Source organism: Microcaecilia unicolor, chromosome 2, assembly GCF_901765095.1.
Source record: "Microcaecilia unicolor chromosome 2, aMicUni1.1, whole genome shotgun sequence".
Taxonomy (NCBI): domain Eukaryota; kingdom Metazoa; phylum Chordata; class Amphibia; order Gymnophiona; family Siphonopidae; genus Microcaecilia; species Microcaecilia unicolor.
The window spans coordinates 402,980,750-403,007,142 of NC_044032.1; the positions used below are offsets into that span (position 1 = coordinate 402,980,750).

Here is a 26,393-nt window from a genome sequence, read left to right on the forward strand (position 1 = left end):
GAAGGACGGCTGGATGTTGTTGAATAGAAGAGAGAGAAGACGAAGAGACGACAAATAAAGAAGAACTCTTCTAATAACCACACACGGGGTCTTTGAGGCTGGCGAACATGCAGCAGACTATAATAACCAGGTTTAAGAGTAAAATGTTTAGTACACTAAAGTTCTGTTTGTTAGAAGAATTTAATGATAAGATAATAAGGAGATTTAGAGTTAAAATACTCTTATGTTGATTAGATATTGTACTGTCATTGGGACAAAACACAAATGCCTAGAGTTGACACAACTAGCTAGGGTGCTGTAACCCTGGCGGGGTATGTTAAGGATGGGAAATGATATTGAAAGTTCTGAGGGGTAGTTATATGTTAAAAATCTAAGATCTTGTAACTGGGACACTGATACTAGGGTATAACAGATACTACGGGAGACTGAAATGCCTGGGAAGATAAAATACACTACGGGGGAGACTAGAAGGAGGGGGTTAACACGTGACAAGTCCAATAGGGGCTGGGAACTCAAAAGGGGAACAGGGAGGGGAAGAGGAAGGCAAACTTCAGGGAGGGGAGAAGTTAGGGAAGGGAAGGATAGTGAACAGAGCACAAATAGATAGAGACAGAACTGGGGAAGAGGGGTGGGAGGGGAAGAGAGTAACCCATTATAAAGCCAGAATCCAAATACAGCTAATAGAAAGAAAATTGCATCATAGAAGGGGTGGCTGGAGGCTGGGCCGGCGACTCCTAGAAGTAAAGTATAATCAGCAGACAGTACAATGGATACAAAAGGTAACAGATTAAAGTAGTATCTTGGAATGTAGGGGGCATACACTCCCCAATTAAAAGATCAAAAATCTTGAGACATCTTAAGCGCATAGGGGCAGATATTGCGATGCTCCAAGAAACACATTTGTCCAAAACTGAGCATGCCAAACTAGCTAAATGGTGGGTAGCCGATTGTGTGGCATCTGCGGCTGTAGGAAAGAAAGGAGGGGTGGCAATACTCATACGAAAGGGGTTAGCAACTAAAGTGCATAGGATAATTACAGACCCAGAGGGTAGATATGTTTTGGGCATAGCTACGATAAATGGAAAAAACATACTTCTGGGAAGTATTTATGCTCCTAACGTACTAGACCAAAAATTCTATAAGAGGGTACTCAAACAGATCACACGGTTGGACACGCTACCCACAATGTTAGGAGGCGACTTCAATATGACTTGGGATCCATTCCTAGATAGATCACACCCCCCAACTAAAATAAGAAAAATAGATACCAGAGGACTACCAGATTTTTGTACAGCGCTTGATCTAATTGACGTCTGGCGGACATTACACCCAGTTGACAAAGAGTACACACACCAATCCAGAGCACACGGAACATCTTCTAGAATAGATTACCTATTAGTATCCCGCAATTTATTAACAGATATCACGGCGGCCCATATAGACCCTTGTGTAATATCGGATCACTCGGTGATAGGAATGAAATGGAGTGGAGGTGGGGAAGAGGAGAGGATGCACAGCTGGACGTTTCCGTCATACTTGATAAGAGAAGCAAAATTTAGGGAATATTTACTCGCAAAATGGGCTGAATATAAACACTTTAATGAAGGCTCGGTAAACGAAATGACTAATTTTTGGGAAGCGGCAAAGGCAGTATTGAGAGGTGAAATTATAAGCTATGTTACGCAATATAAAAGAGCAAGAGATAGAGAAATTGTGAGGCTTGAAAAACAACTACGCCATTTGAATAGACAATACGGCACGAACCCCTGTAACAAGACTAGACAGGAAACAGTGGCCCTACAAACAGCTCTGAATTCTCTGCTGCACGAGAGAGAAATAAAGTCTCAGGCCTATTATAGATTCCAACTATATAGACATGGGAACAAAGGGGGCAAATATCTAGCTCGCCTCATAGCACCTAAGTGTGCACCTAGAAACATAACAGCTATGAAAACCACGGAGGGGAAACTCATACACACTAACCATGAGATCAGGCTAGCTTTCCAAACATACTATCAACAGCTTTATAAGGCTACAGATCAGGAGGGATTGACAGGGGAATTATATTTAGAGGGCCTACAAATCCCGAAGCTGCGGTGCAGTGACCAGAACCGCCTGAATGCTAGGATTAGTGATGAGGAGGTGATGAGGAGGTGACCTGGGCCATAACTCAGATGTCAGATGTCAGGAAGTATTTCTTCACGGAGAGGGTGGTGAACGCTTGGAATGCCCTCCCGCGGGAGGTGGTGGAGATGAAAACGGTAACGGAATTCAAGCATGCGTGGGACAGGCATAAAGGAATCCTGTGCAGAAGGAATGGATCCACAGAAGCTTAGCTGAAATTGGGTGGCGGGGGGAAGAGGGGTTGGTGGTTGAGAGGCTAGGATGGGGGAGGGCAGACTTATACGGGGTCTGTGCCGGAGCCGGTGATGGGAGGCGGGACTGGTGGTTGGGAGGCGGGAAATACTGCTGCACAGACTTATATGGTCTGTGCCCTGAAAATGACAGGTACAAATCAAGGTAAGGTATACACATGAGTTTATCGTGGGCAGACTAGATGGACCGTGCAGGTCTTTTTCTGCCGTCATCTACTATGTTACTATGTAAAACAGGCAAAGCTCCAGGCCCAGATGGCTATAAAGCGGAATTTTATAAGCTGATGGGGGACTCGGTGATTCCTACCTTGGCTAAGGTATTTAATGAATGGATGGAAAAGGGTAAGATGCCTGAACATTTAAATTTGGCCCGAATAGTAGTGTTTCCTAAGCCTAAAAGAGATGAAAAACTAGTTACATCTTACAGACCTATCTCCCTACTCAATCAGGAGGCAAAACTGTTTGCCAAAATACTGGCAAACAGACTAGGCAGAGTACTACCTGAGCTTATACATCCAGCGCAAGTAGGATTCGTACAAGGCAGATCAATTACGAAAAACATGAGGAACATTCTGGCGGCCTTGGAAGGATTGGGTCACTCCAAAGAACAAGCTTTAATGATAAGCTTTGATGCAGAAAAAGCATTCGATAGAGTGGAGTGGCCCTTTCTGTACTCGGCGCTAGAGAAATATGGATTCAATGGCAATTTTGTGCAGGCGATCAGAGAATTGTATTATTTACCGAGAGCGCAAGTGCTGATAAACGGTAATGTATCAGGAGAAATACAGATTGGTAGAGGAACAAGACAGGGGAGCCCTCTGTCACCCCTGCTTTTTGCGCTCCAATTGGACCCTCTCATTAGGGATATATATGATTGTAAAGCGGTACCTGGGGTGCAATTTAAGAAACAGGAGTTCAAATTGGCTGCATTTGCAGACGATCTGTTAATGATAATTACAAAGCCGAAGAAGACACTTGAAGATCTTTTAGAGATTTTCCGTGAATATGGAGACTATTCGGGCTTCAAACTGAACATGGACAAGTCGGAAGCCCTTGCGATCAATGTGGACATCCAAAGCTTATGGCTAGATGGATTCCCTTTGAAACAGACACATAATTTCTTTACATATTTGGGTATATTGCTACCGGCTAGACCGAGGGAGATATATCAATTAAATGTAGCAAAACTGTTAGAGCAGACAACCCAACAACTGGACTCCTGGGGCACCTTGACGCTGTCTCTGTCGGGGAGGATAAGCCTTATAAAAATGGTCATATTGCCAAGGTGGCTCTATGCACTACAGATTCTGCCCATAGCACTGCTACAGAAAGACATAAAACAGCTATATCGACTAATGTTTAGGTTTTGCTGGGACAGGAAACGAGCTAGGATGCAGCAGAAATATATGTTAGGAGGATGGAAACAGGGAGGTTTGGGAATTCCCAATATTACATTTTATAATATGGCCTGCCTCCTACGGCATGTGAGGGATAGGATTTGCCAGACTCAAGAACACACACCCCTTGAGATGGAAGATGCGCTCTTTAGTCCTTACCGCTATATTACACTACTACACTTGCGGAATACAGAGATACCACAAAAGCATAGAAATAATGTTCTACTTAAACCAATAAGAGAAGCATGGAGATTTTTAGGGACATTACTAGGAGGGGACCCAAGAACTACTGAACTTATCAATATTAAATGGAACCCGGCCTTTGTACCTGGGATGGAAAATAAAACTTTTGACAGATGGGAACAGCTGGGGGTGATTGAACTGGCAGATGTTTTAGATGCAACTGGCGAAATCAAACCGCTGACACAGCTGGTAGGCCAAAATGAACAGGGCTGGGGAGATAGATATGCACACTGTCAACTGAAGCACTACATACAATCACTAAACAAAGAAATATTGAATAACAAATTAGGCAATCAAATTAAGACTTTCTTTGATGAGATCTCTGAACATGCCCCCTCCATATCACAAATACATCAAAAGCTATGGAGTCTAGCCCCGGGGAAAGAACTGACTCAGATCCGGCAGAAATGGGAAAAGGACGTGGGAAGGGCATTGGACTCCTGGGATATGACAACGCAGCTCAAAGATATTCCACACATAATAGGAGGAGCTGATTATAGAGAATGTGCGTATAGAATATTACACAGAGCATACTTTACCCAAGTCCAACTGTTAAATCGGGGGGAATTGAAACAGCTATGTGTTTGAAATGTAATAATTCTGAGAACTCACTATATCATGCACTGTGGGATTGTGTACCAATACAACGCTACTGGAGGCAAATAATTACTTATCTTACAGGGGTGGTGGGTAGTAGAAGAGACATGAATCCACTACAACTAGTATTAGATATGAAGGAATCACAAAGGAGATTAAATGCTGATAAAACACTGTTGTGTCGAAAACTTTATCTGGTAGCAAGAAAATGTATCATGCAACATTGGACTGTAGCCAATCCACCGACCTTCTGGCATTGGCGCAATAAGGTGCATCAATTGCTGGTCTGGGAGGCAAAGGAAGCCAAAGGACATTGTAAAAGGAAAAATCGATTCTTTAAAATATGGGGATGCTACTTAGATAAGATGACACAGAAAGGACGTAGTCTTATTGTTAATACCTTATAAGCATATACTATAAGCTGACAGATGCGGGTTTTGGCATATAGGAGTTACTGGGAGGGCTGAAGGGAGGAGGGAGGGAGATGAGGAGGATGAGATTAAGGGAGGGGAGGATAAAGGTTAAAGATTGGAATTATGCAGATTAACTAGAAAGGGGAATCGCATCACTTTAGGGGATCTTAGCAGGACAAATTGGAATAAGAGCAAATGATGTGGAACTCAATTGCATGTAATTTGTGAAAGTAAATGTTTGTTAATATGTAGACATATCTAAAATAAAAAATTGTTGAAACATAAATAAATCTTCAAGAGGTCCTGCCAGGACCTCTCGCTCCTTCAGTATGCTTGGATGTATCCCATCCAGCCCCATAGCTTTGTCCAACTTCAGATTCTCCAGCTGTTTATAAACTCTTCCATAAACGGCGCAGTATCCATTCCCTTCCCAGATGTTCTCTCGGCAGCCGACTGCGGTCCTTCTCCAGGATTTTCCTCCAGGAATACCGAAGAGAAATAGTAGGTAAAGTTTCAGCCCTACCATTTTGGTCCATTCAACTAGAGAATTCCCTTGATAGCAGCACTTAAGCTGACCCATTGGGACTTAAGCACCCCCACAGCTGGGGGCAAGCAGGGTTGGACTCAAACTAAAGGTCATTCCACTTTTACTTCCACCTTCCAGGTGCTGGGACTGAACCAAGCTCCTACAAAAAGGACAGGTTTATTCTGACCCCTAAATCCCAGACTCTTCTCAAATTGACTGGCACTAGGTGAGAAACCTACCTGATATTGTCTAAAATTTTTAAGGCTTGTTGCTTAATCAATTTAATTAGTACTGGGAAACCTCTCTGTCTGTCTGTCTTTCTTTCTGTTCCTGCCAAACTCTGATAGAGGGGAGGGGCATTTTACATAGCTGACACTGCTATAATTATTGGCAATATCTAGATTTATTTAAAAGGAAAGTTATTAATATCTTAGGGCAGTTTTAAAAAGTATAATAAATTGTAAAGTGCTGGATCAGACACTACCATTTTGGTCCATTCAACTAGAGAATTCCCTTGATAGCAGCACTTAAGCTGACCCATTGGGACTTAAGAACCCCCACAGCTGGGGGCAAGCAGGGTTGGACTCAAACTAAAGGTCATTCCACTTTTACTTCCACCTTCCAGGTGCTGGGACTGAACCAAGCTCCTACAAAAAGGACAGGTTTATTCTGACCCCTAAATCCCAGACTCTTCTCAAATTGACTGGCATTAGGTGAGAAACCTACCTGATATTGTCTAAAATTTTTAAGGCTTGTTGCTTAATCAATTTAATTAGCACTGGGAAACCTCTCTGTCTGTCTGTCTTTCTTTCTGTTCCTGCCAAACTCTGATAGAGGGGAGGGGCATTTTTACATAGCTGACACTGCTATAATTATTGGCAATATCTAGATTTATTTAAAAGGAAAGTTATTAATATCTTAGGGCAGTTTTAAAAAGTATAATAAATTGTAAAGTGCTGGATCAGACACTACCATTTTGGTCCATTCAACTAGAGAATTCCCTTGATAGCAGCACTTAAGCTGACCCATTGGGACTTAAGCACCCCCACAGCTGGGGGCAAGCAGGGTTGGACTCAAACTAAAGGTCATTCCACTTTTACTTCCACCTTCCAGGTGCTGGGACTGAACCAAGCTCCTACAAAAAGGACAGGTTTATTCTGACCCCTAAATCCCAGACTCTTCTCAAATTGACTGGCATTAGGTGCTGGGACTGAACCAAGCTCCTACAAAAAGGACAGGTTTATTCTGACCCCTAAATCCCAGACTCTTCTCAAATTGACTGGCATTAGGTGCTGGGACTGAACCAAGCTCCTACAAAAAGGACAGGTTTATTCTGACCCCTAAATCCCAGACTCTTCTCAAATTGACTGGCATTAGGTGCTGGGACTGAACCAAGCTCCTACAAAAAGGACAGGTTTATTCTGACCCCTAAATCCCAGACTCTTCTCAAATTGACTGGCATTAGGTGCTGGGACTGAACCAAGCTCCTACAAAAAGGACAGGTTTATTCTGACCCCTAAATCCCAGACTCTTCTCAAATTGACTGGCATTAGGTGCTGGGACTGAACCAAGCTCCTACAAAAAGGACAGGTTTATTCTGACCCCTAAATCCCAGACTCTTCTCAAATTGACTGGCATTAGGTGCTGGGACTGAACCAAGCTCCTACAAAAAGGACAGGTTTATTCTGACCCCTAAATCCCAGACTCTTCTCAAATTGACTGGCATTAGGTGCTGGGACTGAACCAAGCTCCTACAAAAAGGACAGGTTTATTCTGACCCCTAAATCCCAGACTCTTCTCAAATTGACTGGCATTAGGTGCTGGGACTGAACCAAGCTCCTACAAAAAGGACAGGTTTATTCTGACCCCTAAATCCCAGACTCTTCTCAAATTGACTGGCATTAGGTGCTGGGACTGAACCAAGCTCCTACAAAAAGGACAGGTTTATTCTGACCCCTAAATCCCAGACTCTTCTCAAATTGACTGGCATTAGGTGCTGGGACTGAACCAAGCTCCTACAAAAAGGACAGGTTTATTCTGACCCCTAAATCCCAGACTCTTCTCAAATTGACTGGCATTAGGTGAGAAACCTACCTGATATTGTCTAAAATTTTTAAGGCTTGTTGCTTAATCAATTTAATTAGCACTGGGAAACCTCTCTGTCTGTCTGTCTTTCTTTCTGTTCCTGCCAAACTCTGATAGAGGGGAGGGGCATTTTTACATAGCTGACACTGCTATAATTATTGGCAATATCTAGATTTATTTAAAAGGAAAGTTATTAATATCTTAGGGCAGTTTTAAAAAGTATAATAAATTGTAAAGTGCTGGATCAGACACTACCATTTTGGTCCATTCAACTAGAGAATTCCCTTGATAGCAGCACTTAAGCTGACCCATTGGGACTTATAATCCCACCCACCCTCCCCACAACCCACCCACCCCAGGGTTGTCCACTCATTTATAGACAAACCAAACCTTATTAACTTTACTCCACAGTCATACACAGGCAGTCTTGCAGGCGGATACTCCAACATAGTACACCTGTTCATACCCATTTCAACCAATCAGGATGACTTTTATTCTCTGCAATAATTGTGCTGCTTTGGTTTCAAGGCCAATCATCTGGAAACTTAAAGCTTGTCCTATCTGCCTTCAGCTATCTACTTTAAAACAAGAGCTATATAAAGTAATGCAAGAATTAGATGCAATTAAAGCAACTTATAGGACTGTGCAGAATCATAACTTCTCACCACTGCCTCAGAGAATAAAACCACAAAGGAACAGATGGCTCACAGTAGGCTCAGGCAGAATTCGTCATGTGACACAGAAGCATCCATCCGCACAAGTGTTGCCACTACAAAATTCTTTTGCTCCACTACAGCACTGTGATGTTTCTGAAACTAAAATTGAAGCAGAAAAAAAAGAAAAAGCAAAGAAGAGGGAACAAAAAGAGGAGAAGGTACCCAAAGACAAAAGACACTCACAAATCACTAAACCCAAAACACATACTAGGAAATGTAGTTGGAAAGCAATGACCACAAATGCTCACAGTCTAAGCAATAAAATTCATGACCTTCAAGCCCTGATGTTGGAGACTGACTTGGACATAGTTGCAGTCACAGAGACATGGCTCCATGGTTCCCATGAATGGGATGTAAACATACCAGGCTATAATCTTTTTAGAAAGGATAGAGAGGGACGTAAAGGTGGAGGAGTAGCTCTGTATGTGAGAGATGATATCGCAGCAACTGAAATGACAGGGAAGTGGGGAAAGGAAGAAGCAATATGGATCACCTTAAAAAGAGAGGATAGAACCTTGGTCCACGTGGGTGTTGTCTATAGACCCCCGACACAATTGGAAGAACTAGATAAAGATCTGATCGCTGATATTCAAAAGTTGGGGAAGAAAAGAGAGGTGCTGCTGTTGGGAGATTTTAATCTGCCGGATGTAGATTGGAAGGTTCCGTCTGCAAAATCGGAAAGAAGTAGAGAGATTGTGGATGCTTTCCAAAGTGCTCTGCTCAGACAAATGGTGAACGAACCCACGAGGGAGGGAGCCACGTTGGATCTGGTGCTCACGAATGGGGATAGTGTGTCAAATGTCCGAGTGGCTGCACACCTGGGAAACAGTGACCATCAAACGGTTTGTTTTGATGTAACAGCTCATGTGGATGGCAGCCACTCCAAACTCAAAGTCCTGGATTTCAAGCGAGCTGACTTTAACAAAATGGAAGAATACCTGAGGAAGGAGCTGATGGGCTGGGAGGACATACGAGAAGTGGAAGGACAATGGTCCAGGCTAAAAGAAGTAATAAACAGGGCCACAGACCTTTATGTAAGGAGGGTAAATAAAAGCAAGAGAAAAAGGAAACCGATATGGTTTTCAAAGCAAGTGGCTGAGAAAATAAAGGCTAAAGAGTTAGCGTTCCAGAAATACAAAAAATCTAAAGTAGTGGAACACGGGGAGGAATACCGGATGAAACTGAAAGAAGCCAAGAGAGAGGTACGTCTGGCGAAGGCGCAAGCGGAAGAACAAATGACTAGAAATGTACGGAGGGGAGACAAAAACTTCTTCAGGTATATTAGTGAAAGAAGAAAGACTAAAAAGGGGATTGTGAGACTAAAAGATACAGCAAAACGCTATGTAGAAAATGATGAAGAAAAAGCCAATTTGCTAAATAGATACTTTTGTTCTGTTTTTACTGAAGAAAATCCTGGGGAAGGACCGAGAGGGACTGGCAAAAGTACACCTGAAAACGAAGTGGATAGAGCACCGTTCACGGAAGAGAGTGTATATGAACAACTTGGAAAGCTAAAGGTGGACAAAGCCATGGGGCCGGACAGGATCCACCCCAGAATACTGAGGGAGCTCAGAGAGGTTCTGGCGGGTCCTCTTAAAGATTTGTTTAATAAATCCTTGGAGACAGGAGAGGTTCCGAGGGATTGGAGAATGGCGGAGGTGGTCCCTCTTCACAAAAGTGGGGATAGGGAAGAAGCTGGAAACTACAGGCCGGTAAGCCTCACTTCGGTTATTGGAAAAGTAATGGAAGCCATGCTGAAGGAAAGGATAGTGAATTTCCTGGAAGCCAATAAGTTGCAAGATCCGAGACAACATGGTTTCACCAAAGGGAAGTCGTGCCAAACGAATCTCATTGAATTCTTTGACTGGGTGACGGGAGAATTAAATCAAGGACGTGCTATGGACGTCATCTACTTAGATTTCAGCAAGGCTTTTGACACGGTTCCCCACAGGAGGCTCTTGAATAAACTAGAAGGGCTGAAGATAGGACCCGAAGTGGTGAACTGGATTAGGAACTGGTTGACGGGCAGACGCCAGAGGGTGGTAGTGAATGGAGTTCGCTCGGAGGAGGGAAAGGTGAGTAGTGGAGTGCCTCAGGGATCGGTGCTGGGGCCCATTCTGTTCAATATATTTGTGAGTGACATTGCCGAAGGGTTACAAGGTAAAGTTTGCCTTTTTGCGGATGACACCAAGATTTCCAACAGAGTGGACACCCCGGAGGGAGTGGAAAACATGAAAAAAGATCTGAAGAAGCTGGAAAAATGGTCTAACGTTTGGCAATTAAAATTCAATGCGAAGAAATGCAAAGTGATGCACTTAGGGAGTAGAAATCCAAGGGAGGCGTATGTGTTAGGTGGGGAGAGCCTGATAGTCACGGACGGGGAGAGGGATCTTGGGGTGATAGTATCTGAGGACCTAAAGGCTATGAAACAGTGCGACAAGGCGGTGGCCGTAGCGAGAAGGTTGCTAGGCTGTATAGAGAGAGGTGTGACCAGCAGAAAAAAGGAGGTTTTAATGCCCCTGTATAAGACGTTGGTGAGGCCCCACCTGGAGTATTGTGTTCAGTTTTGGAGGCCATACCTTGCGAAGGATGTTAAAAAAATGGAAGCGGTACAAAGAAAAGCTACGAGGATGGTATGGGAGTTGCGTTCCAAGACGTATGAAGAGAGACTTGCTGACCTGAACATGTATACTCTGGAGGAAAGGAGGAACAGGGGTGATATGATACAGACGTTCAAATATTTGAAAGGTATTAATCCGCAAACAAATCTTTTCCGGAGAGGGGAAGGCGGTAGAACGAGAGGACATGAAATGAGATTGAAGGGGGGCAGACTCAGGAAAGATGTCAGGAAGTATTTCTTCACGGAGAGGGTGGTGAACGCTTGGAATGCCCTCCCGCGGGAGGTGGTGGAGATGAAAACGGTAATGGAATTCAAGCATGCGTGGGACAGGCATAAAGGAATCCTGTGCAGAAGGAATGGATCCACAGAAGCTTAGCTGAAATTGGGTGGCGGGGGGAAGAGGGGTTGGTGGTTGAGAGGCTAGGATGGGGGAGGGCAGACTTATACGGGGTCTGTGCCGGAGCCGGTGATGGGAGGCGGGACTGGTGGTTGGGAGGCGGGAAATACTGCTGCACAGACTTATATGGTCTGTGCCCTGAAAAAGACAGGTACAAATCAATGTAAGGTATACACATGAGTTTATCATGGGCAGACTAGATGGACCGTGCAGGTCTTTTTCTGCCGTCATCTACTATGTTACTATGTTACTACTCTAAGTAGTGGAAGAAGTTAACAGTCTGGGTTGGAGAAACAGGCAGTGCTGGAGGTCAGAAGATTGATAAATTAGAAAGGCTGCAGTTGGGAAGAAGATAGGAACTAATCCAGCTTATATGGAATGAAAGGGATGGTATTAGTTCATTCCCAATGAGTCTCGATAATAAATGAGCCCTCAGGTTTAGACAGGAGTAAAAGCTACTCCATTGGAGGGATGTAAAGCAGATTAATAAAACTTGTTTAAATGTTTTAAAAGAAAGGTCGATGATACGCTGAAACCTTCTGCTCAGTGTGCTGCTGCGGCTAGGAAAGCGAATAGAATGTTGGGTGTTATTAGGAAGGGTATGGAGTCCAGGTGTGCGGATGTTATAATGCCGTTGTATCGCTCCATGGTGCGACCGCACCTGGAGTATTGTGTTCAGTACTGGTCTCCGTATCTCAAAAAAGATATAGTAGAATTGGAAAAGGTACAGCGAAGGGCGACGAAAATGATAGTGGGGATGGGACGACTTTCCTATGAAGAGAGGCTGAGAAGGCTAGGGCTTTTCAGCTTGGAGAAGAGACGGCTGAGGGGAGATATGATAGAAGTGTATAAAATAATGAGTGGAATGGATCGGGTGGATGTGAAGCGACTGTTCACGCTATCCAAAAATACTAGGACTAGAGGGCATGAGTTGAAGCTACAGTGTGGTAAATTTAAAACGAATCGGAGAAAATTTTTCTTCACCCAACGTGTAATTAGACTCTGGAATTCGTTGCCGGAGACCTAGAGATGGGAATAACTAGTGAGGTAATTAAATTCGCCGATGACACAAAATTATTCAGGGTCGTCAAGTCGCAGGAGGAATGTGAACGATTACAGGAGGACCTTGCGAGACTGGGAGATTGGGCGTGCAAGTGGCAGATGAAGTTCAATGTTGACAAGTGCAAAGTGATGCATGTGGGTAAGAGGAACCCGAATTATAGCTACGTCTTGCAAGGTTCCGCGTTAGGAGTTACGGATCAAGAAAGGGATCTGGGTGTCGTCGTCGATGATACGCTGAAACCTTCTGCTCAGTGTGCTGCTGCGGCTAGGAAAGCGAATAGAATGTTGGGTGTTATTAGGAAGGGTATGGAGTCCAGGTGTGCAGATGTTATAATGCCGTTGTATCGCTCCATGGTGCGACCGCACCTGGAGTATTGTGTTCAGTACTGGTCTCCGTATCTCAAAAAAGATATAGTAGAATTGGAAAAGGTACAGCGAAGGGCGACGAAAATGATAGTGGGGATGGGACGACTTTCCTATGAAGAGAGGCTGAGAAGGCTAGGGCTTTTTAGCTTGGAGAAGAGACGGCTGAGGGGAGATATGATAGAAGTGTATAAAATAATGAGTGGAATGGATCGGGTGGATGTGAAGCGACTGTTCACGCTATCCAAAAATACTAGGACTAGAGAGCATGAGTTGAAGCTACAGTGTGGTAAATTTAAAACGAATCGGAGAAAATTTTTCTTCACCCAACGTGTAATTAGACTCTGGAATTCGTTTCCGGAGAACGTGGTACGGGCGGTTAGCTTGACGGAGTTTAAAAAGGGGTTAGATAGATTCCTAAAGGACAAGTCCATAGACCGCTATTAAATGGACTTGGAAAAATTCCGCATTTTTAGGTATAACTTGTCTGGAATGTTTTTACGTTTGGGGAGCGTGCCAGGTGCCCTTGACCTGGATTGGCCACTGTCGGTGACAGGATGCTGGGCTAGATGGACCTTTGGTCTTTCCCAGTATGGCACTACTTATGTACTTATGTGGTACGGGCGGTTAGCTTGACGGAGTTTAAAAAGGGGTTAGATAGATTCCTAAAGGACAAGTCCATAGACCGCTATTAAATGGACTTGGAAAAATTCCGCATTTTTAGGTATAACTTGTCTGGAATGTTTTTACGTTTGGGGAGCGTGCCAGGTGCCCTTGACCTGGATTGGCCACTGTCGGTGACAGGATGCTGGGCTAGATGGACCTTTGGTCTTTCCCAGTATGGCACTACTTATGTACTTATGTAAAGGTGTGGACTTGCTGCTTTGTCTGCAAGTCTGGAGATATTGGTGGATGGTTTGCTTACCGAGGCAGCCTGCAGGAGATGACATCTCACAACCTCCAGGTGAGATGTTTTAGTGATGCATTGACAAGAGCTCAGAGCGATTTCTGAGGAGTCTAGGCAGATGCTAATGCATGAAAAGACGGGGGTGGGGTGGGGTTTCCCACCCAAATGATAATACTCAGCTATGGCAGAAAGATGGAAATGGACTGAGGTGGTCTGAAGACCCACAGTAGATAAAGATAGCAAATATGATAACTCCGCATGGAGGAGGCAGGTGGTGGGTATGTGGTGACTGGCTATAGGGTTGAACCAATTAGACACTTCCAGCCAAACAGGTAGTATGAAAGTCTTTATTCAGCACCACTCACTATAAGACATAAGACTATAAGAACATAAGAATTGCTATACTGGGACAGTAGCCAATCCAGGTCACAAGTACCTAGCAAGATCCCAAAATAGTAAAACAGATTTTATTCTGCTTATCCTAGAACAACAAGTGGATTTACTCAAGTCCATCTTAATAATGGCTTATGGACTTTTCTTGTAGGAAATTATCCAAACCTTTTTATAAACCCTGCTAATTGCTTTTACCACATTCTCTGGCAAAGAATTACAGAGTTTAATTACTTGCTGAGTGAAGAAATATTTTCTCAGATTCATTTTATGTTTCAATATTTTTATTGATAACAAATGCAAGTTACAATCAGGTCCTTATGAGAAGCTTACATATCATTTCCATTGTCATCAAACTTTATACAGTTATGAGTCCCTTTCCCTTTCCCTCCTTCCCACCCCATCATCCCACTCCCCCCCCTTTCCCCCTTACAGATGCTATTAATATCTATATTCTAGAGAAATAGAGATTAGGAAACAAACAACTGTCTCTTTGCTGATGGTTGTAGCGTATTCCAAAATTTACTCCAGGTCTGCAGCAATCGCTTCCCTTTCTCAGATTCATTTTAAATTGACTACTTAGTAGCTTCTTTGCGTGCCCCCTTGTCCTACTATTTTTGGAAAGTGTAAACAAGCGATTCACATCTACCTGTTCCACTCCACTCAGTATTTTATATATATCATATCTCCCCTCAGCTGTCTCTTCTCCAAGCTGCAGCTTTCTCTCCTTAGCAGCTTTAGCCTTTCCTCATAGGGAAGTCATCCCATCCTCTTTATCATTTTTGTCACGGGGCTGTGTTTCAACAGGAAACACCCGTCTGCCTCAGGGGTTGCTCACTCAAAAGAGGATATCTTATATGAGTCGGTGCAAAATCAACTCTGTAGAAAACTGCAACTGCTAAACTCTGCAATATACTGCAAGACGCCGACAAATCACCCAAGGCAGACAGGTGTTTCCTGTTGAAACATGGCCCCATATTGGGGCTTGTAATGAGTGGTGCGGAAAAAAAGACTTGCATACTACCCGTTTGACTGGAAGTGTCTAATTGTTTCACCTCTTACTCCTAGGCTTGTTTGTTTTATACGTAGGTGTTCCTTTTTCATTTTGTGGTTGTGTTATGACTGGCTATGTCCCATTCTGAAAATCTTTTCCATTTCAACTGATATGATATTTTACTAGGTGGCTTTCTAGAGGTCAGGATGACACACTGGACATCTTCAAGGAACTGAGAAGATAGTTAAATCTTGCCATTCAATAGCCAGGCCATTAACAAGAGCCTCTTGAGGTTGGGATGTAGGAGATAATTCTCTTGCTGGGTCTGTAGAGTTGGATGTTGCCCCAGTGGAATAGGTTGAACTGAAGTCATGTTGAGAAGTCTGAGGAACCAGACTTGCCTGAGTCAATGTGGTGCTATGAGGATTATTGTAGCACTAAACTAGTGAGCCTTCTGCAATACTCTGGGAATCAGTGGGACTGGAGAAGGGGACATATAAAACAGGCCCTTGATCCCAGGAAATAGCAAGAAGATCATGTGCTAGCCTGTTTCTCACTGTGTAGAGGGAACAAAAGGTGTTACTTTTTGCATTATGAGGAATGGCTTAAAGATTTATATCTGGCAACCCCAACATGTCGAATAATTGTTGAGCAGTTCAGTTATTGACAGGCCATTCATATGAATTGAGTCTGTGACTGAGTGCATCAGTGAGTTGATTCTGTTCTCTGGAAAGATGGTCTGAAGTTTGGTTGCCAAGGAAAGTATCAAGTTCTATATCTTGTTGGGGGTAGATTGTTTCTGGCATGAAAGAACCACTGTTTTGGCGATCTCCAGCCTGGTAAAAAGAGAGACAGGATCAGGCAGCACTGGTGTGGAGGAGTGGCTGTGTGACTGTAGAGCTCCACCACGCTGGGAGCTGGTATGTTATTAGCATCCAGTCTGCCAGGGCGCACTATGGCTGCCCCTGAAGCTTTGTTTCCTGTGGGTGTCAGTACTAGACTAGTTGAGATGAAAAGCCAAAGTCCATCTGTTGGGGACTGTTACCCTCCCCTCTCTCTCTCCTCTTTTATCTTTTTTTTTAGTTTGCTATTGTTTTTAGCCTTTTATAATGTTATGAGGAAGCACAAGAGAGAAAGAGCTGCCATTCGCAGACTGGATGAAACAGACTGAGGGGAAGAGGTGAGTGTAGCACGGGAATACCTGTGCATGCTCAGAGAAGTCTCTTCAATGGGTTTCCAGGGCAATGGGAGAAAGCAGACACAGGAGCTCTCAGGGGATAGAAGAAAGTTATTTCACAGGTATATATCTAGACCAGCTGATAATACAACACTACAACTTAAACATCCTTTGGCAATTATGACTGTATGATTTGGGCACCTGTGCTTCTTTAACCATAAAGACCCTTTTTCAGTCCCTCCTGCTGTTGTATCAGAGGAAATGCAATCAAAAACAGGTTTTTGCTGATGTTTCCACTTACATCCAATCTGGTCTGGTGTTGCTTTGTCATCTGGTCTTGGACTTTGAGCCTTCTCAAAAGTTCCTTGAAACCAACCATAGGCACAGGAATCAACCTACAGAAATGAATGGGTTTTAAAATCATTGTAAAACTCATAAGTACTTAATCCTCCATCTTACCAAACAAACAAAAACACATTCTTGACATATCTTATAAAAACATATCTTATAAAAGATACCGGAGTTATACATATAATTGTTTTAAGGTTAGTAGGATTCTGTATTAAGTGGTTAGAGAAAATAAATACTGACATGGAGACGTCAAGACAATTTCCTTGTCTTTCATGACATTATGTCAGGGTCTTAAACTCCCTGATCTCACACTTAGATTTTATCTTGATGGTATGTATATCAAGGAGGAGGAGAAAAAGATGATTGTGGATTTAGAACATAGAAACACAACAGCAGATAAGGGCCAAATGGCCCACCCAGTGTGCCCATCCTCAGTAACCACTAATTCCTCCTTTTCTCCACAACCTCATCACCCTTTCTGTGAAAGAGTATTTTCTTAGATTCCTCCTAAGCCTCCTATGCCCTCTCATTCCAGTGTTTCATTTGAAAAAGGCTCTCCTCCTGTACATTAATGCCACTGAGGTATTTAAATGTCTATATCAAATCCCCTCTCTCCCGCCTCTCTTCCAGCGTATACATGTTGAGGTTCATAAGCCTGTCCTTATATGTTTTATGATGGAGACCGCTTACCAATTTTGTAGCTGTCCTCTGGACAGACTCTATCCTGATTATATCTTTCTGTAGATGTGGTCTCCAGAATTACTAAATGGGGCCTCACCAGAGACTTATACAAGGGCACTAGCACCTCTTTTTTTCCTGCTGGTCATCCCTCTCCTTATGCACCCAAGCACCCTTCTGGCTTTGACCGTCGCGCCCTTTCTACCTGTTTGGCCACTTTAAGGTCATCAGACACAATCACTCCCAAATCTCCTTCTTCCGTACACAGAAGCACTTCACCCCCTATATTGTACTGTTCCCCTGGATTCTTGTAACCCAAGTGAATGACCTGCATGTCTTAGCTTGAAGAATGGTCAATTATCGGACCATTCTTCAAGCTTCACTAGATCCTTCCTCATGACAACCACAGCCTCCGGGGTGTCCACAATATTACAGATACTTGGTATCATCCACAAAGAGACAAACCTTTCTTGACAGCCCTTCCGCAATATCGCTCACAAAGATGTTAAAGAGAGCCAGCCCGAGGACCGATCCCTGCGACACACCACTGGTAACATCCCTTTCCTCAGAGCAAGCTCCATTAACCACTACCCTCTGTCTCCTCCCACTTAACCAATTTTTGACCCAGTCACTTTAGGTCCCATGTCAAAGGAACTCAATTTATTTATCAGTCACTTGTGCGGAACCGTGTCAAAGGCTTTGCTAAAATCCAAGAACACCACATCTAACACTCCTCCCATGTCCAACAGTTGGACATGTTTGGTTACCCAGTCAAAGAAATCAATCAGATTTGTCTGACACAACTTGCCTCTAGTGAAGTCATGCTGCCTCGGGTCCTGTAGTCACTCGATTCGAGAAACCTCACAATTCTCCGCTTTAGAAGTGTTTCCATTAGTTTACTCACCACACTAAGGTCAGACTGACAGGTCTGTAATTCCCAACTCCTCCTTACTTCTAATCTTGAGCAGAGGGACCACATTCGCCCTTCTCCATGTTCCTTGAGCACCCTCGGATGTATTCCATCGAGTCCCATCGCTTTGTCTACTTTTAGTTTAGCTAGCTAGCTCCTCATGAGAATAGTCTTCTGTGAATCGGTCTTGATCTACCATACATCCATCCCCATCTGTATTTGTTTTCTGTCCTTCCCCCCGGCCTTTCATCTCAACACAGAACAGAAATAATTGTTAAGAAGTTCAGCTTTATCCTTATCAGTTTCTATATATTTCTCCCCCTCAGCTTTGAGACTCACAATGATATTGTGGCACTTCCTCCTGTCACTTACATATCTGAAAAATGCCTTGTACCCCAATTTTACTGTATAGGCTATCTTTTCTTCCACTTGCTTCTTCGTTTTCCTAACAACTTGTCCCGCTTCCCTTAGCTTTTCCAGGTATTTTTGCCTGTCTTCCTCTTTCTGAGTCATCTTCTAACATAAGGATTTAGCAAAGAGAATTTTTTGAAGGGCTTAAACAACATGTTAATAAGGGTGAGCCTGCTTACATAATATGTATGAATTTTCATATGATATCTGATAAAATCGTTCATGATAAACTCCTGAGGAAATTTAAAAAACACGAGATAGGGAGAAATATCTTACTCTAGGATGGAAAGTAGTTACAAGAGAAAATATAGAGTTGTGCTATATGGTCAGTTTTCACAATGGAGAAAGGTCAGTAGTAGTAGCTCTCCAGTGGCCAGTACTTTTTAACATATTTATAAATGATCTAGACAAGAAAATTTATTTATTTAAAACATTTATACCCTGCCAAAATCATAAGCGGCTTACAAAATCAACATCCATAAGTAAAACAAAAATATAGCATAACACAGATCTTCCAACAGCTCCTAAAGACGCTCTGAAAAAAATAATGCCCTATATCCACTCCTGATAACAGTCACCCATTCACCTCAACCACCCCCAAGTCCAAAACCCTGCTGAACTAAGTGGGTTTTCAGCCATTGTTTAAAAGGCACCGTCTCCTGCATCGTTCTAACTTGTACTAGACACATATATTCCATAGCCTTGGCCCAACAATGGATAACACAGTTGTTTCCAACTGTACAGCATGGGAATCACAGTCTTAGTGATCCAGCCTCCTGAGATTGCAGCTCTCTCCTTGAAAAATGAAGCCAAGTAATAGAGTACAAATATTTGAAAGGTATTAATCCGCAAATGAACCTTTTCTCGCAGAGGCCTTGTACTTTCAAATCTAGATGCACCATAAATGAGCCTGGCAGCCATATTCTGAGCTGTCTGTAGTTTTTTCAGGAGCACAGCTTTGCACCCTGAGTAGATGCCATTGCAATAATCAAGACGGCTAATGACCAGTGATTGTACTAAAGTGCGAAAAACGTCTCTAGGAAAATATGGTTTTATGCGTTTAAGTTTCCAAAGAGTGAAGAACATGCTTCTGACGGTAGAGGTCATATGTTGCTCTAATGTTAAGTTTTGATTGACTACTAGGATTTTCAGGGATTCAGAGATTGGGAGGGTAAGCTTAGGAGTAATTAACGCTTGTGGTGTATATTTGTTATAGGGGGAGGAAAGAATGAGCCAATGGGTTTTCTCAGTATGAGCTTGAATTGAAAGGAGTTGGCCCAATCGAGCATGGTGTGTAATCCAAGTCGTAGTTCCTCATGGATCTCGCTAAGGTCTGTTTTAAAAGGAATAGGGATAGTGATGTGTAAGCAGGTGCCTCTAGGTGCAGCCAAGGATAGAACAATCTCCTTTAGCCACAGGCTCCTGGTACAGTCAAGAAAACAAATGTCCACCAGCAACTTCAATTTTAAGGCTTTTATTCCATGCAGGTTTCTAGTAGACCTGATACACGGTTCCAACAGCAGCATTCACCTTTAATCTTAAGCACATGTAAGCCACCTGAAAGTGTGTGGCAAATAATCCCCTTTAAGCAGTAGGCTACCAGCACCTACCAGGATTCAATACAGGCTCACAGTCAGCTTCAGTCTGGGCTCTTTATCCAGTGCACAATAAACAGTAGTTCAATTCCAAATAGAAGCAGTTCTTTCAATTCATCATCACAGTTAAATCACCCAGCAGCAGTCTCCACCTTCTATTCTCTTTACCTTCAAGAGAGTTCAATACTTTAGGAACTCCTCATACCCCTAATACAACACGTATGGACCATTCCAAACACACACACCAACCTGCCCACAACATACGCACCCCATATACAATCCACATACAACCCACCAGAACAAAAGAATAACAAACAACTAAAAGGAAAAACAAATACAAATACATACGGAAACAACCACCAGAAAGGGAAGAAAGGACATAACAAAACTAGACATCAGGAAAGCAGACAACTAATACAAATTAAGACATCAACGCCCCGAATCGAACCCTACCATTCCATCCAAATGGGATACGTAAACGCTAGATCAGTAGTATCCAAAACAGAAACCATAACAGACTGGATTACTGCAGACAATCTCGACCTCCTATTTATCACTGAAACCTGGGTCCATAACCTTCAAGACCCTATAATCTTAGAACTATGTCCACCAGGATACAGAATTACACACTGGAATATGTGAATATGTGTGTATATCGCATTGTGGGTTGGTTTGTGTAAGATATGTGGGGGAAGTGAGATCAGGGTGTCATGAATTAACATATTCCTCCTTTAGGTTTAAACAAACGTTGAATTGTATGTTTTATTATCCATGTATCAGAAGGTAATATGGAATGTACCATAATTTATGGGCGGAGGTTTGAGCTCAAGTCTAACAATATTTAATGTGAGTAGTTTATGACTTATACATATGTATCATAGATATACTCATATATCGGTGATTAAGATCTACTTGGGCTCAGCTGTATGTACAGTGGGGGAAATAAGTATTTGATCCCTTGCTGATTTTGTAAGTTTGCCCACTGACAAAGACATGAGCAGCCCATAATTGAAGGGTAGGTTATTGGTAACAGTGAGAGATAGCACATCACAAATTAAATCCGGAAAATCACATTGTGGAAAGTATATGAATTTATTTGCATTCTGCAGAGGGAAATAAGTATTTGATCCCCCACCAACCAGTAAGAGATCTGGCCCCTACAGACCAGGTAGATGCTCCAAATCAACTCGTTACCTGCATGACAGACAGCTGTCGGCAATGGTCACCTGTATGAAAGACACCTGTCCACAGACTCAGTGAATCAGTCAGACTCTAACCTCTACAAAATGGCCAAGAGCAAGGAGCTGTCTAAGGATGTCAGGGACAAGATCATACACCTGCACAAGGCTGGAATGGGCTACAAAACCATCAGTAAGACGCTGGGCGAGAAGGAGACAACTGTTGGTGCCATAGTAAGAAAATGGAAGAAGTACAAAATGACTGTCAATCGACAAAGATCTGGGGCTCCACGCAAAATCTCACCTCGTGGGGTATCCTTGATCATGAGGAAGGTTAGAAATCAGCCTACAACTACAAGGGGGGAACTTGTCAATGATCTCAAGGCAGCTGGGACCACTGTCACCACGAAAACCATTGGTAACACATTACGACATAATGGATTGCAATCCTGCAGTGCCCGCAAGGTCCCCCTGCTCCGGAAGGCACATGTGACGGCCCGTCTGAAGTTTGCCAGTGAACACCTGGATGATGCCGAGAGTGATTGGGAGAAGGTGCTGTGGTCAGATGAGACAAAAATTGAGCTCTTTGGCATGAACTCAACTCGCCGTGTTTGGAGGAAGAGAAATGCTGCCTATGACCCAAAGAACACCGTCCCCACTGTCAAGCATGGAGGTGGAAATGTTATGTTTTGGGGGTGTTTCTCTGCTAAGGGCACAGGACTACTTCACCGCATCAATGGGAGAATGGATGGGGCCATGTACCGTACAATTCTGAGTGACAACCTCCTTCCCTCCGCCAGGGCCTTAAAAATGGGTCGTGGCTGGGTCTTCCAGCACGACAATGACCCAAAACATACAGCTAAGGCAACAAAGGAGTGGCTCAGGAAGAAGCACATTAGGGTCATGGAGTGGCCTAGCCAGTCACCAGACCTTAATCCCATTGAAAACTTATGGAGGGAGCTGAAGCTGCGAGTTGCCAAGCGACAGCCCAGAACTCTTAATGATTTAGAGATGATCTGCAAAGAGGAGTGGACCAAAATTCCTCCTGACATGTGTGCAAACCTCATCATCAACTACAGAAGACGTCTGACCGCTGTGCTTGCCAACAAGGGTTTTGCCACCAAGTATTAGGTCTTGTTTGCCAGAGGGATTAAATACTTATTTCCCTCTGCAGAATGCAAATAAATTCATATACTTTCCACAATGTGATTTTCCGGATTTAATTTGTGATGTGCTATCTCTCACTGTTACCAATAACCTACCCTTCAATTATGGGCTGCTCATGTCTTTGTCAGTGGGCAAACTTACAAAATCAGCAAGGGATCAAATACTTATTTCCCCCACTGTACATACACGAATATTAGGAGGTGGAACATCACATGTGCAATGATGGTTCCATTGTGACACCACCACATATTCCTCTTGGGGATATAATGGGTGTAAACGGTATGGTCTGAGCACATTTAAAACAATTTAAAACACTTTAGCATTTTTTTAAAGTGCATACATATATATATAAAAAAAGATAAATTATTCTGAACCCAAGTTTATTATAGTTAGTTTAAGGTTTAACTTGGTTTGTTGGATTTGTTCTTCCTGATTTCTTGTAATTTATTAAATAAGTTATTATCGAATCAGAATCTAAACCCATACATATATACTGATGATGTAACAATCTTTATGCCATTCAAACACGATCTAAGAGAAATTTCTGACGAAATCAACCGGAGCCTACATATTATGAACTCCTGGGCAGATGCATTTCGACTGAAACTAAATGCCGAAAAAACCCAATGCCTAGTACTCACCTCGCAATACAACAAGAAGGAATTCACCACCATCAACACACCCAATCTAAGTCTACCAGTCTCAGACAGACACCCTAAAAATCCTTGGAGTCACCATTGACCGACACCTAACACTTGAGAACCATGCAAAAAATATAACTAAAAAAAATGTTCCATTCAATGTGGAAACTAAAACGAGTCAAACCATTTTTCCCAAGGAATGTCTTCCGATACCTGGTACAATCACTGGTACTTAGTCATCTGGACTATTGTAACTCACTCTACGCCGGTTGTAAAGAGCAAATACTCAAAAAACTCCAGACAGCCCAGAACACGGCAGCCAGACATATTCGGCAAACCTAAATACGAAAGCGCAACACCCCTCCGCGAAAAACTACACTGGCTCCCACTCAAAGAACGCATCATGTTCAAACTCTGTACCTTGGTCCATAAAATCATCCATGGTGACGCCCTAGCCTACATGTCGGATCTAATAGAACTACCACCCAGAAATGCAAAAAAATCCTCCCGCACATTCCTAAATCTTCATCCTCCCAAATGCAAAGGCTTGAAATACAGATCTATGCATGCATCAACCTTTTCCTATACAAGCACACAGCTCTGGAACTCACTGCCACGTAACCTGAAATCGGTCTACGAAGTGACCACTTTCCACAAACTCCTGAAGACTTATCTCTTCGACAAAATATATCATAAAGAACAACATGCGTAACTCCACCCTCTTCAAGATATCCAGGAATGTTCTTTAATGTCTTTTGCTCTCACACCTTCTTGTACCTAATGCCTTTGACTCTAACAATATCATGTATTTCATCATCATGTAACCAAAACTTCTGCTAAAACAAATGTATACTTTTTTCTATTCCCAATATTATGTATTTCACCATCATGTACCCAAAACTTGCTGAAAATCCAAATGTACTTTCTTTTCTATTTCCAGTATCCACGATGAATTGTAAGCCACATTGAGCCTGCAAAAAGGTGGGATAATGTGGGATACAAATGTAATAATAATAATTTCACCCTGCATCAGCTTCACTGTTAAATTCAATACTTTTAGGAACTCCCTTACCCAAGGATTTTCAGCCTGCAAATACTTTTGGGACTTCCTCACACCCAAGGGATTTCAGCCTGCTTCAGTACTTTAGGGATCTCTCTTGCCCAAGGGTTCTCAGCCTGCAACTGCTTCTCTCTCCTCTCCCTCTTGGGACTCCTTCCCACCTGCCTAATCAATCCCTGGCTTCTGCTACCACAACCAATCATTCTCCTTCCATTAGCTTCCCCACACCCATATCAGCTGAGTTGAGTATTAGCCTAATGATGAGCTCCTGCACACAGGGTTTCCTATCTCTCTTTCCACCTAGTGGCAGCCAATCTACACATCCTGCCAGCTTACACCCATGTCTTCTCCCATTGCAGCTAGGAGTCCAGTCCGGGTTCCTCATCTCACCCCCTGGCTCCTTGCCTTCAATGCCTTCTGGGACTTGTATTTCAGACTGAAACTGCCTTAACCCAACTATCCTGGAGGTGACTTTATCACAGATGTCATCAGCATAAATAAGCGGGTTAAGACCAAGTTTGGATAGGGCAGTGGCCAGAGGGACCAGCATGATATTGAAGAGAGTCGGCGAAAGTGGGGAGCCCTGTGGCACACCGCTAGCTGCCTTCCAGATAGGAGATAAGCTTGAGCTGGATTGCACTTGATAGGTTCTTGATGTTAAGAAACCTTTCAACCATGCTAATACGTTTCCACTGGCGCCAAAGTAATCGAGTAACTGTAGTAAGATGCAATGGTTCACCACGTCAAATGTGCTGGACATGTCAAATTGCTATTTCCCGCTTAAAGTTGGTCAGGAGCGTGACGAGAATGGACTCAGTGCTATGAAGTGGATGGAATCCTGACTGCAAATCATGCAAAATATTGAACTTGTCCAGGTACTCATTGAGCTGCTTATTCACCATGCTCTCCATTAATTTCACGAACAGCGGGATAGCAGCAATCGGCTGATAGTTGGTAAGATCATGGCGTTTTTTCTTTGCATCCTTTGGAATCGGGGTGAGTAAGATATTTCTGTAATTCTCCGGGAACTTTCCACTGCCAAGCATATAGTTAATATGAAGTGTTAAATCTGCAAGGAAGCAATTAGGAGCACATTGGAGCAAGTAAGTCGGGCAAATATCTAGTTTGCAAAACTTCCTGGAGAATCTGTGGAGCTCCTGCTTGACTGAATCCATGGAAAGTGGTTTGAAGTCTGAGAAAGAGCGGTCAGCTGGGTGTTCTACTGTACCCGGATCCAGGCCATTGATGAAATCACTTACGCTAGAATTTTTCAGAGGTAAGGAACTCTGTAATGTTTCAATTTTTTCCTTGAAATATCTGGCCAGGCTAACAGCAGATGGGACGTCTGTACTGGATGATGTGAGCGTAGTGGTATCTAATAATTTGTGAACAAAATGGAATAGTTTTTTCGTGTATTCTTGATTCTATCACTATTTCTGGCACTGGCATTGATTTGCTGCCTTCTTGAGATTAAGATCTTATTGAGTGGTCAGAAATGGAAAAACCTGAGAAACTTGGAGTCCATATTGTGGTGTTTCCAGAGGGGTCTCCATTATTCTCCTCTAATATCATTGGGGAAAGTATTATAATCTAAATTATTGTAATCTATGAGTCTCTCATTACATTTACATTGATGATATCCAGAGTGATTTTCCTATTGTGACATCACAAAATATTTATAACCATCTAACAGCTTAACTAAAATATTTGAGTGGATGACGATCCATCTGTTAAAACTGATGTCAGTAAAGCTATGATTCTATGGATAGGTGATAATCATCCAATCCCCAGATAGGCTCTATTATAGGACATAAGTTATCTTTGCATCTTCCATTCAAAGCTTAGGTAACATTCTTGATTCTTTCTTGATTTTTGAGAATCATGTTAATATGGTGGTGAAATCAACTTTTAAAAAGATTTGAACGATTTGACAGATTCAGGCATATTTTTCATTGCATGATCTCAGGAAATTGGTCATGATTTATTTTATTGCACTTTGATTACTATAAAGCGAAAGCTACATACCTGTAGAAGGTATTCTCCGTGGACAGCAGGCTGATTGTTCTCACATGTGGGTGACGTCCAACGGCAGCCCCGATCGGAGATCTTCCTAGCAACAAACGTTTGCTAGCCCTCGCGT

At 42.9% G+C, this 26,393-nt stretch overlaps 1 protein-coding gene across 2 annotated transcripts in view; it reads right to left on the reverse strand.

The window, feature by feature from the left end:
* The window catches only part of NUP54 (nucleoporin 54), a 325,681-nt gene that overhangs the window by 56,733 nt on the left and 242,555 nt on the right, over positions 1-26,393 (reverse strand). For both annotated transcript variants that reach the window (XM_030190649.1, XM_030190648.1), the window contains one exon: positions 16,564-16,657. In XM_030190649.1, coding sequence (XP_030046509.1) covers positions 16,564-16,657 — 94 coding nt within the window. The remainder of the gene's footprint in view (positions 1-16,563; positions 16,658-26,393) is intronic.